The 13,999-nt window shown below is 38.8% G+C and overlaps 1 protein-coding gene across 2 annotated transcripts in view; it reads left to right on the top strand.

Moving 5' to 3' along the window:
- coro2aa (coronin 2Aa) overlaps positions 1–13,999 on the top strand; it is a 58,527-nt gene that overhangs the window by 33,200 nt on the left and 11,328 nt on the right. For both annotated transcript variants that reach the window (XM_041786241.1, XM_041786240.1), the window contains one exon: positions 9,216–9,416. In XM_041786241.1, coding sequence (XP_041642175.1) covers positions 9,216–9,416 — 201 coding nt within the window. The remainder of the gene's footprint in view (positions 1–9,215; positions 9,417–13,999) is intronic.

Genomic DNA, 13,999 nt, shown 5'->3' with positions numbered 1-13,999 from the left:
TTTCCTGTGGTCTCAAGCCAACTTGCTTTGGCTATTTACTTTTTCCACTGTCTATTTCCTCCCTTGCCTTCTGATAGAAAAAAATGTGCAAGTGCGGAGGAGTTTTCTAGATGGATGGGGAGTCATGCTGTCTGCTATGAGAGAGGGGTAAGGAGACAGTAGGAGAAACAAAACTCCAGAGAGAAATGAATGCTGATGACTTGAAACATCTACATAGTTTATACTCGATGGTTGTGATATAGTCATTTTATACATCTCATGTGGCAAAGGCCACGATATATGGAGTATAATCATTATATCGCCACCCCTACTCTGTAACATTGTTTCTAAGTAACTACGTGTGCTTTCTTGTCCTGACATACGCGGGCAGCAGCTGTGACCTGGAAACTTGACCCTCAAAAAGAGGAGCTGAATAAGTTTCTCTTTCATCATTATCATAAGTATTGTCCCTTTTTGATTTTGATCGGCCAGTGATTTGAACTGTTTTCAACTGCAGGCACTGTTAACGTGACAACAAAGAAATAGCTGATGCCTAGGGCATTTTCTGTGTTCAGGATGCCGAGTGCTGAAAACGCTGGACTACGCTGGTTCTACCCAGAAAGGCCAATTTTAGCAGCTATTTTACCCTAATGTAAAATTAATCCATGCAATGAAAATGTCAGTCTTCTTTTTAGCTTATATGCTGTATGGAGTGCACCTTTTAAGTGTATTTTGGGTTTTATCATTTTATTGCTCATTATCATTTGAGGAGGACAGTGGATAGAATTGGAAACAGGGATGAGAGAGTGGGGGTGAGACATACAGGAAAGAAGCCACAGGCCAGACTTCAACCCAGGCCGCCTGAGCACATGGGACATAAATTAGCCATTTGGCCATCCACTCCCCTGGGGTGCATTTTTTTATTGAACAGAGTCCTCAATTCAAAACCAGAGGTAGATGTGAAACTGAGCAGTGTGGTCTCTACTTGATCTGAGCCTCATCATTACAGTGATTGGTGGGTGGGGCGAAGTTCCTTTGTATGGTGGGCACTTGCTTTGGATGCCAGAACCTACAGGTGATAACATAGAATAATCTGGTGCATCAAAAACAAGTACAACAAAACATGAATGAGATGCAGCTCTCAGTAGCAGCTCACGCTTCCTCATGTTGCTCTTTCACGCAACATTCAGTGTTTCCAACAATGTCATGTGTGCCATGGCTGTCTGTCATGGCTGCTGCCATCACAAGAAACACATTTTACAACTACAGAAATGTAAGAATTTCTCTGGCTTTGAAAACTGTTGGAAATATTTGATGTGATGGAGTTGTCATTTTTAAACGAATATGGGCATTTCGGCGCAGACTTTCTTCCGATTGGACCTTTTTTCTTATTTCACCTTTGTCTGACATTATCCCGCTGCTCTCTTTCTTCTTCTGTGGCCTATAACGTTCTGTCTACCTCATTAATTTCATAAGTGCCACTATAAAGAGTCATAAAAGTTTGTCATGGTGAGTGAAATAGGTTGGAGAATCCATGTGGAGCATGATATTTTCTACAATCATAATATAGTGTTTTTGCACCAGTGATTTGATCATTAAATAACAAATCAGGATGAGGCTATAGTGCTGTATTGATATTTTGAGCCCCCTATGTTAATGAGCATAAATATTATTGCATAGTTAGCTTTTCTGAAGTGCTTTACAGCCTGTATGTGATAACCTGCATGCACAAAGCTGAGAGAGTTACACAAAGTGGCCCACACTAATACACACACCGACAGAAGACATACAGCCTGTCTCATCCCCTCACTCTCATTCACTCCCTCTGTCTGCAGCATTAAAGCAGCGATTGGATTACCAGTTTAGCTCTCATCCTGTTACAAACAGAGGTGGTAAGCTGTCATCTGTGTGTGATATCAGAGAGACGTGTGTCTCATTCAGACACACAATGAAGACTGTGTACACACCGTCTTACCACACTGACATGGCATGTGTTCACACCTGTACATTCCTGCTCTTGAATTTCACCTGGAGCGTTTACAAAACATTACATCTTATCCCATCTGCAGATTGAGAGGGCGGGGACGGCGCGTGCTTGGTTTTAAAAGTAGAAGGTTTTTAAATGAAGTCTGGGGACAAAAGAGGGACGAAAGTCTAAGGTTTAAGATATCATTAGAGCAGTTAGTGTTAGGCTCATGGGTTTCTTTCTGCTCATAGCTTTAGGCCTGAAGCTGCTGAAGTAACTGATATCTTGACACAAGTAAGTAAACTTTGAACTCATTTCTTTCCTGCTGCACTCCAGAGAAAGGAGTGGCTGCTAGCGTGCAGGCTTATGAGTTATGAGGTGCTTAAAAGACAGCCTTAGGTGAAAAATAGGTGAATATGTACACTTTGCACATCTATATCCAAGCACAGACCCACACGAGATCTTTCCAAGCAAACCAGTTGTACATATATCTTTTTTTAAAGCCATATCTGCATTTTCAGTTTAGTTTTATGACTACTTTTACAGCCCCCTTATTGCGGCTGCTGCTGTGACTCACTGGTCACAGACTAAAATAAATTTCCCTCTGACAAAAACGACTGCATGTTTCTTTTTTTCCATTTAAGCAGACATAAAACCAGTCGTAGCAGCTTTGTTAATAAAAGCATCTTTTCCTGCTGTCAGTGAACGTGCCTGGCTGTCTTTTGATCAGCAAGAAGCCGGTGTAAAAATAGCCGGAAAAGTGTTTTTCGTCATCACTTCTGTGACAGGCCGCCCACCGAGCAGCCTGCTGTTTAACCTGCTACAGAACACAGCGGAGAGGAAGCTGCCAATGGCCTGATTACAACCTGCTTTAGATGTGACAAGACGTCTTAGCTCTCTGCCCTGGAAGCCTCTCCCTCTGGTCTTGTAAGCCTCAGCAACACATGAATGCTGATTATATCAACCCAGATGTTCCACTTTACAAGACCAGGAGCATATCAGTCCCTCCTTGGACAAAAATGTGCACCTACTGGTTGATTAAGTTAGAAAAAAAGGTCAAATGTAGTGAAATGAAGCTCATTTCTGTTTGTGGGTGTTTAAGCTGATCCCACTCTTGTCTTTGTCCATGTCAGGGGCTTATGTGCTCATTTGCATCTTTAAGGGCCTCTGGGGATTTTAGATATTGGTTTTCCTTGCAAAGCTGGCAGCATTTCTTTTAAAGGCAAAAATAAAGGAGATAATAATCAAGAATGTGTCGTTCCGTTGCAACACAGGCGTTATCAGAAAAGTTGGAGTTTACACAATGGGAATAACTGACTCAAAACAGAAAATCACTACAAAAGAATGCATGTCAGAAAGTTTAAAGGATCTGAAGAAGCACATGGTCTTCAGTGGACCTGAAAATATTTGATTTATTGATTACCTGCTACTTCCTTGTGCAGGTTTGGTCTTTGGAGAGTTGTAAAACTCTCACTGGTTGTAAAACAGACTGAAGAGGATACTAAAGATTCTGCATGTGCTACAGCAGTGAACAAGACCATTAGGAATAAAACTGTTTCTATATAGTTTATTTTAATGCCTTTAAACTCTGTCAGTGGGTCAGACAAAGCCATTAACAGCAACCTGCCAAAACAAGTGAGTGATAGCTTGACAGTTAAAAGAAGATTAAAAAAAGCTACATACAGTACCTATAAGAAGTATTCACCCCCTTGGATGTTTTACCCTTTTATTAATTTTAATTTTGCATATCTGGACAATGCATTTTTTTCCATTCCTCTTTGAAAAACTGCTCAAGCTCTGTCAGGTTGCACCTGGATTGGCTGTGAAAAGCCCTCATCAAGTCCAGACACAAATTCTCTTTGGCCTTGACCTTTGACTCAGCTAGTCCAGAACATTCACCTTGTTGTCTTTAAACCATTTCTGGGTATCATCCTCTGTTTGATTTATCATTGTCTTCCTGGAAAATAAATCTTCTCACAAACCGTAGTTCTCTTGCAGATTGAATAAGATTGTCCTCTAGGAATTTCCTGCATTTTGCCGCATCCGTTTTATCCCCTACCTTTACAAGCCTTCCAGGACTGGCTGCTGGAAGCATTCCCACAGCATGATGCTGCCACCACCATGCTTCGTAGTGGGGATGGTGTGTTTGTGGTGATGTGCAGTGTTTGGTGTCCACCAAACATAGCCAAAAAGCACCATTTTGGTCTCATCTGACCAAAGAACTTTCTTCCACAGTCACCCACATGCCTTTTGGCAACATCTTGGTGAGACTTAATATGAATTTTCTTCAACAGTGGCTTTCTCTTCACCACTCTCCTATAAAGCTTTGACTCGCGAAGAGTGGTTGTATGCAGAGTCTCTCCCATCCCAGCTGCTGAAGCTTGTCACTCCTTCAGAATTGTCTTGGTGGCCTCTCTCGTGTCTAGTCTCCTTCTTGCATGCTCACTCAGTTTGTAAGGATGGCCTGATATAGGCAGATTTACACATGTGCCATACTCCTTCCATTCCTTGATGGATTTATATTAACACCAGGGGATGTCCAGTGCCTTGGAATTATTTTGTATCAATCCTTTGACTTATACTTTTCAATCATCTTTCCTTTGAGTTGCTTGGAGTGGTCTTTTGTCTTCAAGGTATAATGGTGGCCAGGAATACTGATTAACCAGTGACTGGACCTTCCAGACATGGGTGTCTTTATACTGCTATTCCTAGAGACACATGTGATTATCATTTCACTAATTCACTTAACCACTTAGCATTCAACTTCCAGCAATTCTTTTCTATTGGCTGTCACCTCCAATAAAATATCTTTAAAATGTCCAAAATAATTGTTTAAAAATAAGAAATTATTTAAATGGTTTATGTCATTTTTTTGTATTGGCTTATGGAGGAATAAAAGCGTGTTTCTCTGCCCCAGTGTAAAAATTAACACATTCAGCCAGTGTGCATGTGTTACTCTGCTAGGATTAATCATTTAATGTGACTGATATTTTCTTATCTTTTAATGTGACTGATAGTGTCTAAGGGACAGTGTGGTTCTTTAAACACCTGTGAAGTTTAATGGAGCTGATCCTCAGGTGTGGAAACATTCCTGTGTGACAGCATGAAGCTTCTGTGACAGCCTCAGGGTAGAAACTAAGAGGTGAAAGAGTAAATGGAGACACAGAGAGTCACAATCCTGACTCCTATTACTTTTTATTCTCCCTTCTCATTTGACAGATTTTTCCTTCAGTTGTTTTATTCTGTGCCGTATCAGAGCTGCAGTTACACTGACATTATGCTTACATCACCGTCAGTGAAACTACCAATAACACTGTCAGATTTACTTCACCCACTGTGATATCACTGTTTATTTAGCAATCATCTGAGTGGACAGCAGGCATAAACAAGAATGATGTTACTGTTTTGTAATGATTTTTAAAAGGCAGGACATTTCTGTTTTTTTTTTTTTTCCTGTTGTCATTACCCTCTTAACTTCTTTTCTCTGTCTATGTCTATGGTGAGTCTTGCTAGGGTCCATTTTTTTGCGTTAACATCTTGTCCATCAACCTCCTCCTCCACCCCTAATTCATAAGTAATGACCATGCAGCAGGCAGGCAGGGAGCCAGACAGAGTAACAGAGCAGACATGCTGGCTGGCCAGGCCTCGTCCCAGAGGACCAGAGCCACTTATCTCTCAAAGTAATGACATATACATCGAGTGGTTTAAGAAAAGCTGCTAAAAACAGACTCTGGATATGAGAAGTCTCAGCTTTCTCTTTCTGTGTTTATTCCCTGTAAGATTATTGACATAAAGAATATTTTTTTCAATATATTAAATGTTAAATTTCCTGATAAGCATAGATAAGCATCAATTAAACAGTGAAAGACAGCAGTATGATATAAACAAGTCATCTTTTGTAATCAAACATTACCAAATGACTAATAGTGCAGTTATTTACACCAATTAAGAGAAAGAGAAGCTTCTACACAACTTCAGCGACCACTTAAACCTTGAAAAAACTAAGATTTTTATTATAATAGGAAGCCAACCAAAACTTTTAGTTTGACATTATTTATGTAACTTTTTATACAGTATAATTTGTTAGTAATTCACAAGAAGTTGTAAGAGACTGAGAAGCATTTTGTCCTTGTTGTTATTATTATCTTTTTTCCTCTTATTTCTTATTTCCTTCTTATTTTTTCCTTCTATATTATTTTCTTTTTCTATCTGGAGCTAAAGACAAGCAAAATTATAAGAATTTTTAAAAATAAGTGGCAGTAACAAGCAGAAGTTTCACCATAATAACATGAATCACAGTGGGCCTATACTAATACCTTGTGGGACACCACTAAACTTACCTGGTCTGAGATGATGCTCTATAAGAATGGAAAAATTTACCTATAAGTTTGTAAAGTACTTTTCTAGTCATCTGCCTACTACAAATGCTTTTTTCGACGCAGGTCACACCCATTCACTCCACATTCACACACTGATGGTGAAAGAGGCTATGCAGAGTGGCAGCAGTTATAATCCCGTTATATGCATCCATACACATTCACACAACATTGGGAGGAATTTTGGACCCAGTGTCATTCCCAAAGACACATCGACAGGAGGTGGGATCAAACCTCCAACTGTCTGGTTGAGAGAGGACCAACTCTACGTGGGCCAATGACATTTAATGCTTCATTCATTTGTGGTTGTGCCACCTGACGTTTGCAAATAATTTCAAATTAAACAGTTTAATACTGTCACACATGTTGTTTGATTTGTTCTAGTTAGAAAGTGGATACATTTGTTTTCTGAATAAAATAAGGATTTCTGAAATATAATAAAATGGGTAAGATACCTTGGTGACACCACCTGAGATAGAAAGTGTAACCTCTCACCTATGCAAAACAAAGAAAATGTAACAGTTTATGTTTAGAGCTTTAAATATCATTTATTTCATACAGTGACACTTTTTGCAGTTTCACCATCTGAAACTCTGGTTGTGCTGCTTGACATCTGCAACTAATTTCAAATAAACAGGAAAATACTCAGACACATAACATTTACTATTGTTGGATTGTTGACAAAAATATTTCTTAAAATAAAATCAAAAGTTCCATATTTTTTACTGGTCATACATTGGTTGTACCACCTGACAGTGAAAGTGTATCCAACCAGCTGTGACTGAGCGGAAATGTTTTTATCTTTACTTGAAAATGATTTATAGATCATTTCACTCTTCCAGGAGTGAACTCTGGAGTCAAATAAATTATAAATTATTTAAAAATTGGTTTTTATTGCCTCATTTCAAAATAACATTCTCATGATTGTGGTTGCAACACCCTGGCTTTAAGAACTTGCAAATTCTGGGACACAAGTTTTTTGATTTTACTAACCTTACATTCCTAATTTTAATAAAATGTGTCTTTTTCAAAGATTTCAACCTTAAAACCATGCCCAAGTACTCTAATTGGAATTTATTGCCTTACAATACTTTTTTTTTTTTGATTGCCTCAGTAATCTGTTCATTTACTCAGATAGTCTCGCTACCAGACATCTTAGGGTTTGAGATGCCAAAATATTAAATTAAAATAAATTGAAATATACTTATAACATATTCAAACAATTTAGTTTTCATAGGACAAACTGATCAATTCCATGAACTGTTTATTTTTTCAACAAGTAATAATGATTTTGGACACAAAAATATGCATCTCATGTCATTGACCCCCCCGTTGTCCAAAGTTGCCCCAAATCAAAAACCTCTGAGCTAAACTTTTTACTTCATTATTAAATAAACTGTCTAAAGCACATGTTGGTCTACTTGTGTAGTATCTTTCAAAGGCTGTCCAGAAATCTTCACATTCAGACGCATCTGGAAGAATTAAATCATAGAAAATTCTAAAAATGAAATTTTCATGTAAACTACATTCATTACCCATTCAGTGTAATAAGCCTTTATGTTTTCATCCTAATGAGGACAACGTACAGTTGCTTATCAATTCCATGAATCAGCACTTTTCAGGGAACTAAAAGAAAATGCTGTATTTTTCAAATAATTTAACAATGATTGGTCATAGTCAGAATATTTTTTACCCTTTTTTTGTTTTAAAATGTGTTAAAACCCACTGACAAATGTAAAGGGTGACCAATGGCATTGATTTATGAAAAATAATTAGATAATAGAAAATTGATATATGTGGTTTTGGCTCAATGCCAACAAGAACAATGAATAAAAGACTTAAGGAAGTATGTTCACTCAGTACTCGATACTTGGTTGGATCATGCTGAGTGACATGGGGGCAGTCAGCATTTAGCACTGCTGAGGTGTTAAGGAAGCCCAGGCTGCTCTTCTGTCTGTATTGTTTTCCATGTTTGATCTCGTGTTTCTCACCTTCCCTTTGACAATACCTCAGAGATTCTCTAAGTGGTTCAGGGTAGGCCAGTCAAGCACAGTAACACCATGGTCAGAAAATCAGTTTCTGGTAGTTTTTGCTTCACTGTAGGCAGGTGTAATGTCCTGGAAAAGGAAATAAGTATCTCCATAAAGCTTCTCATTATAGATGGAAGCATGTAGTTCTCTCCTGGTAGACGGTAGTGTTGACTCTGGACTTGATAAAACAAAGTGGACCAACACCAGCAGATGACATGGCACCCCAAACCATCACTGGCTGTGGAAACTTCTCACTATAGGCCAAGTTACTAAGACTCTTTTGTCTCTCCACTCTTCTCTCAGACTCTGGGACTTTGATTTCACAGTGAAATGCAAAATTAGCTGAATGTTTATCTAAAAAGAGCAATGTCCAAAGTCCTTTCTATCAAGTCTAGAACTGTGTTTCACTTTTACTTTTCTCTCTGTTGATAAGACTGACCTAAAACTGTTCAACAAAGATATGGTAGATTATTCTGTGGTTGACATACTTTTCCAACATCAAAAAAACCCATCAAAACAGTGAATGTAAAAATAAAAGAGGCTATAGCGCAAGGCAGCTGCGCTTGGAGGCAAAGAAAAAGAATAAGATATTGACCTACAGCACTTCACAACAGCCAGAAAAGCCTTTACAGTATAAATATCTGTACTGGTCCTCTCCAAAATTATAGACATTTTCAACTTTGAAGTGTTTTTCTTGATTTTTGGTGAACCAGAGAGATTGCTGCTTATGTTTTACAAAACTATTCCCATTACTGTGATCTTTTGCTTGAGAAAGGAGCTGGAATACAAAAAGGCTGATCACCATAACTGTGAGGGATGACCCTCCTTGACTGACCTCCCCTCTCTCTCTCTCTCCTCTCTCAGATGACATGGCGTCCTCAGTACCGCAGCTCCAAGTTCCGCCACGTGTTCGGTAAGGTCGCCACCAAAGAGAGCTGCTACGATGGTGTGCCGATCACACGCAGTGTTCAGGACAATAACTTCTGTGCCGTCAACCCTCGTTTCCTGGCGGTCATTACCGAGTGTGCAGGGGGAGGGGCTTTCCTGGTCCTGTCAGTCCATCATGTGAGTGATTTCTCCTTATTGCAGATTTCACATGGCTCATGTCAGGTTTTTAAAGGGGCACATGCACTGTTTTACTCATGTTTTATTTATGTACACTCACTCTTATATAAACTCGGAATTTCTCTCGCTACAAGGTGAAAAAGTCTCCTGGGTCTGGTGTTTATATAGAGATATGTCTCTGGCAGGAAAATAGCAGAGAAAATTAGTTCTACACTGTAAAGTGACATCTTAATTTTACCTTTAAAATCTTAGATTCTGGGTGCCAGTCCAGCTCAGTTGTTAGAGCAGATGCCTATATACAGAGGCAGTCCTGGTGCTGTGCATGCCGGTGCATGACCTCCCTTGCTCTCTCGCCACATGTTTCCTGTTTATTTTCAGCTGTCCAATCCAAATAAAGGCACAAAGCCCAAAAAATAATCTTAACAGAAAAAGTCTTAGATTCTAAAGCAAATTCATAAATTAGTCTTTAAACACCAGAAGTAAAAAAGTACAAGAGCACTGTACTCAAATAAAAGAACAGGTACTCTGGTTAAATTTACTTAAGTACAAGTAAAAGAAACGGTCTATAAATCTACTTAAGTAAAAGTAAAAATGTTGATGTTTAATTCAAAGTTTACTTGAAGTACTAAGTAGCTACTGAGTTAGTTGTACAGTAAAATATGATCTTTTCTTTTTGGCAAGAACAACAAGAGTACAGATCTCCAACCAGTTTGTTCAGGTAAAGTCACATCTCTATAGTAAAGTAAAATAAACTGACAGTGTTAATGAAACTCTTAGAGAGTTCAGTTTAACACTTCAACAGTACCTATATTGTTGTACTCTACTTAAAGTTAAACTACACATGTGAAAGTGTTAAATATTTTACAATATGACAGAGCTGCAGCAACTGTTAAAAAACTGGTGAGGTTGGTCTCCTCTGGCAAGAACGAAAAAAGAGTCAACCTTATACCAAGGCAATTCATAATGATAAACTATGGACCCTTTAGGAGCAGCCAAAGTCACAGACAGGAGTTCTAACTCAGTGGATAACTTCACTCAGGGTGCAAAAGTGGCTCACATAAAAAAAACAACAATCCAACAGAAAGATGAGCAGAAGAACCCCAGCAGGGAACACTGTACAACAGACAACATCCAAACACAACTAAACACTTATAAAACACTTCTAAACACTCTGCCCAAGGGCATGTTGGGACCACCTACACATCCCCCGGATTTAAAATCACTGTGGGCAGAGGATTTAACCCAGAAACTGAAGAGCGTTTAATTCAGAATTGAGTTAAAATCAACTAAGCAATGTTTAACCCTCGTGTACAAGAGTTAAAACTTGAAGTGCTGAAGTCAAAATTTTCTACAAAATTTAAGTACCTAAACAAGTACTCCATTACAGTAGTTAAATGAACTTAGTTACTTTCCATCCATGTTTGACTTAATTATTAATTTAAAGTGTTAAAGCTAGTGCTACGAGTTTCAATGATGCAGTGTTCACTGAAGATTTGATTTCTAGCAGTGCCTGAAGTCTGCTCGTGCAGCCCTGAATGTCAGAATTTGAAGAATTTGACCTGCAGTTTTTGACAATTGAGGCAGGCCTGTTTTCTTGGGAGTAGCCACATTTATCACACACCCACAGCATTGAAGCACTTAAATTTTGCATGACTTTAAAACTTTGTTTCAATTTAGTGTTTCTTTTTTCATTAATGAAACTTTTCCTGCATGGTTCTTCTATGTAAGACAAATTCAAAATACACATTTAATTGACTTTACGCTGTAATTCATTCTGGTTATTTATTAAGTTGTAGTGGATGGTGTGTTTTGTTTTGTTTTTAAAGATACATGGTTTGGGCATTTTTATGCCTTTACTGAAGAAATAAGACAGTAGTTGTAGTTAGAAACTGGGGGAAGAGAGTGAGGATTGACTTGTTGGATTGGCGCTATTGACTGGATTTGAGCCTGTGCAGCCTAAATTAAGGAGAAGATTGTCTGTACATGAGCACTCAGACATAACCACAAGACTTCAAGTGCCTTAGATGATGCCTTTTTTCTCAGCCTTGTTTTGGTGCATCTGCAGCATAAAAATGAATCCTTAAAGGTTCACTTCCTAAAACAAACTCACCTTTTATTATCTGCATTAAGTCATTTAATGTTGTTGCTACAGCTGTAGGACAACTACATAACAAATGTACCTGAGATTTAAAAAAGTCTGTACCAAATGTTGTGCGGGTCAGAACATCAAAGATTATTGATGATCCATGCTAATAACATCAGCTGCGACAAAGAGTTGCTCTACAGTCTGAGTGAACTGGATATGACACAAATTTATGGATGGACACAAATCTGTGTAGACTATTTCTTTACTGTAATAAAAGCAATCCTCCTCATGTAACTTAAAGGGAAATTCTGGTATTTTTTAATGTAAAGCTGTATGACATACTTGGCAATAATAAAGGCATTAGCATCCAAAGATTTTAGTGTGTGTTGCTCCTTGAAGCAAAGCACACTGTAGGCCATGGCAACGAAGCTAGGCTATACAACACTATAGATGAGTACAGTTTCTGTGTCATTTAGTGAAAAACAATGTTGGCTCAAACATATGCTATACTGTAAAATTCTGAAGCATTTCATTTTTCACCCTCGGTGTTTGGCAACCTTTGGCTCATGTTCTCTTTCACCCTAGCTTCTCTTTCATACTTTCTCTTTTCTCTTTTTAACTTGCAGCTCTCTTAAGGCAAAAAAAAAAATCTTTTAGTAAAGTTTTCTTTCTGCTAAAAAACATCTCAGCATAAAAAAAAGATTGCATTTTTCTTCAAGATCCTTCCTTCAAAGTAAATATAACCGAAGATACCCCTGCCCAAATAGTTCTCATATCATGGCACTTTCTCAAAAGAAGTAACAAGCTGTCCATTTTTATGTTGGGAGTTAAAGGCAGATGAGATAACATGAAGCAGAACACCCTCTTAATTACAACCTACATTCAAATTATTTTAAATTGCTTCTTTCACTGACTGGTCAGTGTTTCTGTCACTTTTTCTTTCCTTCTCGTCTCTGCTGCTCTTTCAGCTCACCTGGAAAAGACAGCTCTGCTCTCAGATTATAAATAGGTCAGCAGCAGAGGAGCCAAAAGCATCACTAAATAGCAGGAAACCCCTGACAGCTAATCCAACAAAACCTAAACATTGCATGTGGTCTCTTTTCCTCCTCCTCATTATTTTCCCTTATCGCCCTCTTAACCAACCGCTGCTTAAACATAATTAATCAAACTCTCTTCTGGATACTATTTATGCCCATTATCACATCCACTGCTGTAATCAGTAACAACAGTCATCTTTCATAATAAACTCAGGCAGATCTTTAACCTGTACTGGTAAATTTACGGTGTTTCATCAAACTCTCCCTTCTTTCTCTGTCTTTATAAACCATCTCCATGAATTAAAACCATCCTCCTGGCATGGGCAGGTATTGCATACATGCTCAGGAATGACATAACTCATCTTCTGACCCACCTCTCCCCCTCCTTTAACTTCTCAAAAAGGTGAAACTTCAGCACTCCCACCCTCCTTCAGTCTCCTTTACATCCAATCTTTGTGCCTGTGCTAACAGATAAGCTATTGTTCTGTTGAAAAAGCAGTTAACATGCCGTAATACAGGAACAGTAAGTGCTATGTTCAGCTTGAAGTTTGCTTTAAGCGCAGGTAGCCGTTACATCACCTCACCTGCACAGTAATTCAGCCTGCAGGCGTGTTTGTCAGCATGGAGAAGGTTCTGTTCCTACAAACAGCATAACAATTACGGTCGTGTCAAGGCAGAAAATTTTCAATGACTTCAGTCCAGTAACAGGATCACCAAACACCAGAGTGTGTCGTAAATGCTTTGTGTGAACACACCTCCAGGTTGAGAGTTTTCAGTTTCTACAAGCTAGGATATGTCTCCTTTCTTTCACCTGACTGACGCGTCCTGTTTAGATAAAGGGACGGTGAGTGGGATTGTACTTTCTGCTTGGTTGCAGCAGAATTTAAAGAATTTTGCTCCTTAGAGCAGGGATGTACAGTGCTTTGGGCGTGTTAATTTGTGCACTGCTGTGTAATACAGTGTTTCATTTTTCTGACTTACTGCTTTGTTGCTGCTAACATTTCTTCCACTTTCCTCACAAGTATTGGGCAGCCTGACCATTACACCAGCAGGAACTGTAATAACATTGTATTCAAATATGTGATCTTTAATAAGGAGTTACCTCCCTGTTTGCAGCTATAACAGCCCTCACTCTTCTTGGAAGGCTTTCCGCGAGATGTTGGAGTGTTTCTGTTGGCCATTCATTCTGAAGTTGGACGAAAAAGCCTGGCTCACAATCTCAATTCCAGTTCATCTCAAAAGTACCTGATGGGGTTGAGGTCAGGGCTCTGTGCGGACCATTCAAGTTCTTCCATACCTAACTCATCAAACCATGTCTTTCTAGACCTTGCTTTGTGCAGTGGAGCACAAATATGTTGGAACAGAAAAGGGCCTTCCCTAAACTGTTGCCACAATGTTGGAAGCATAGCATTGTCCAAAACATCTTGGTACGCTGACGCATTAAAACTGGCCTTCACTGG

The sequence above is a fragment of the Cheilinus undulatus genome, linkage group 4, assembly GCF_018320785.1.
Source record: "Cheilinus undulatus linkage group 4, ASM1832078v1, whole genome shotgun sequence".
In the NCBI taxonomy this organism is placed as follows: domain Eukaryota; kingdom Metazoa; phylum Chordata; class Actinopteri; order Labriformes; family Labridae; genus Cheilinus; species Cheilinus undulatus.
This window is presented reverse-complemented; position numbering and strand designations above follow the sequence as displayed.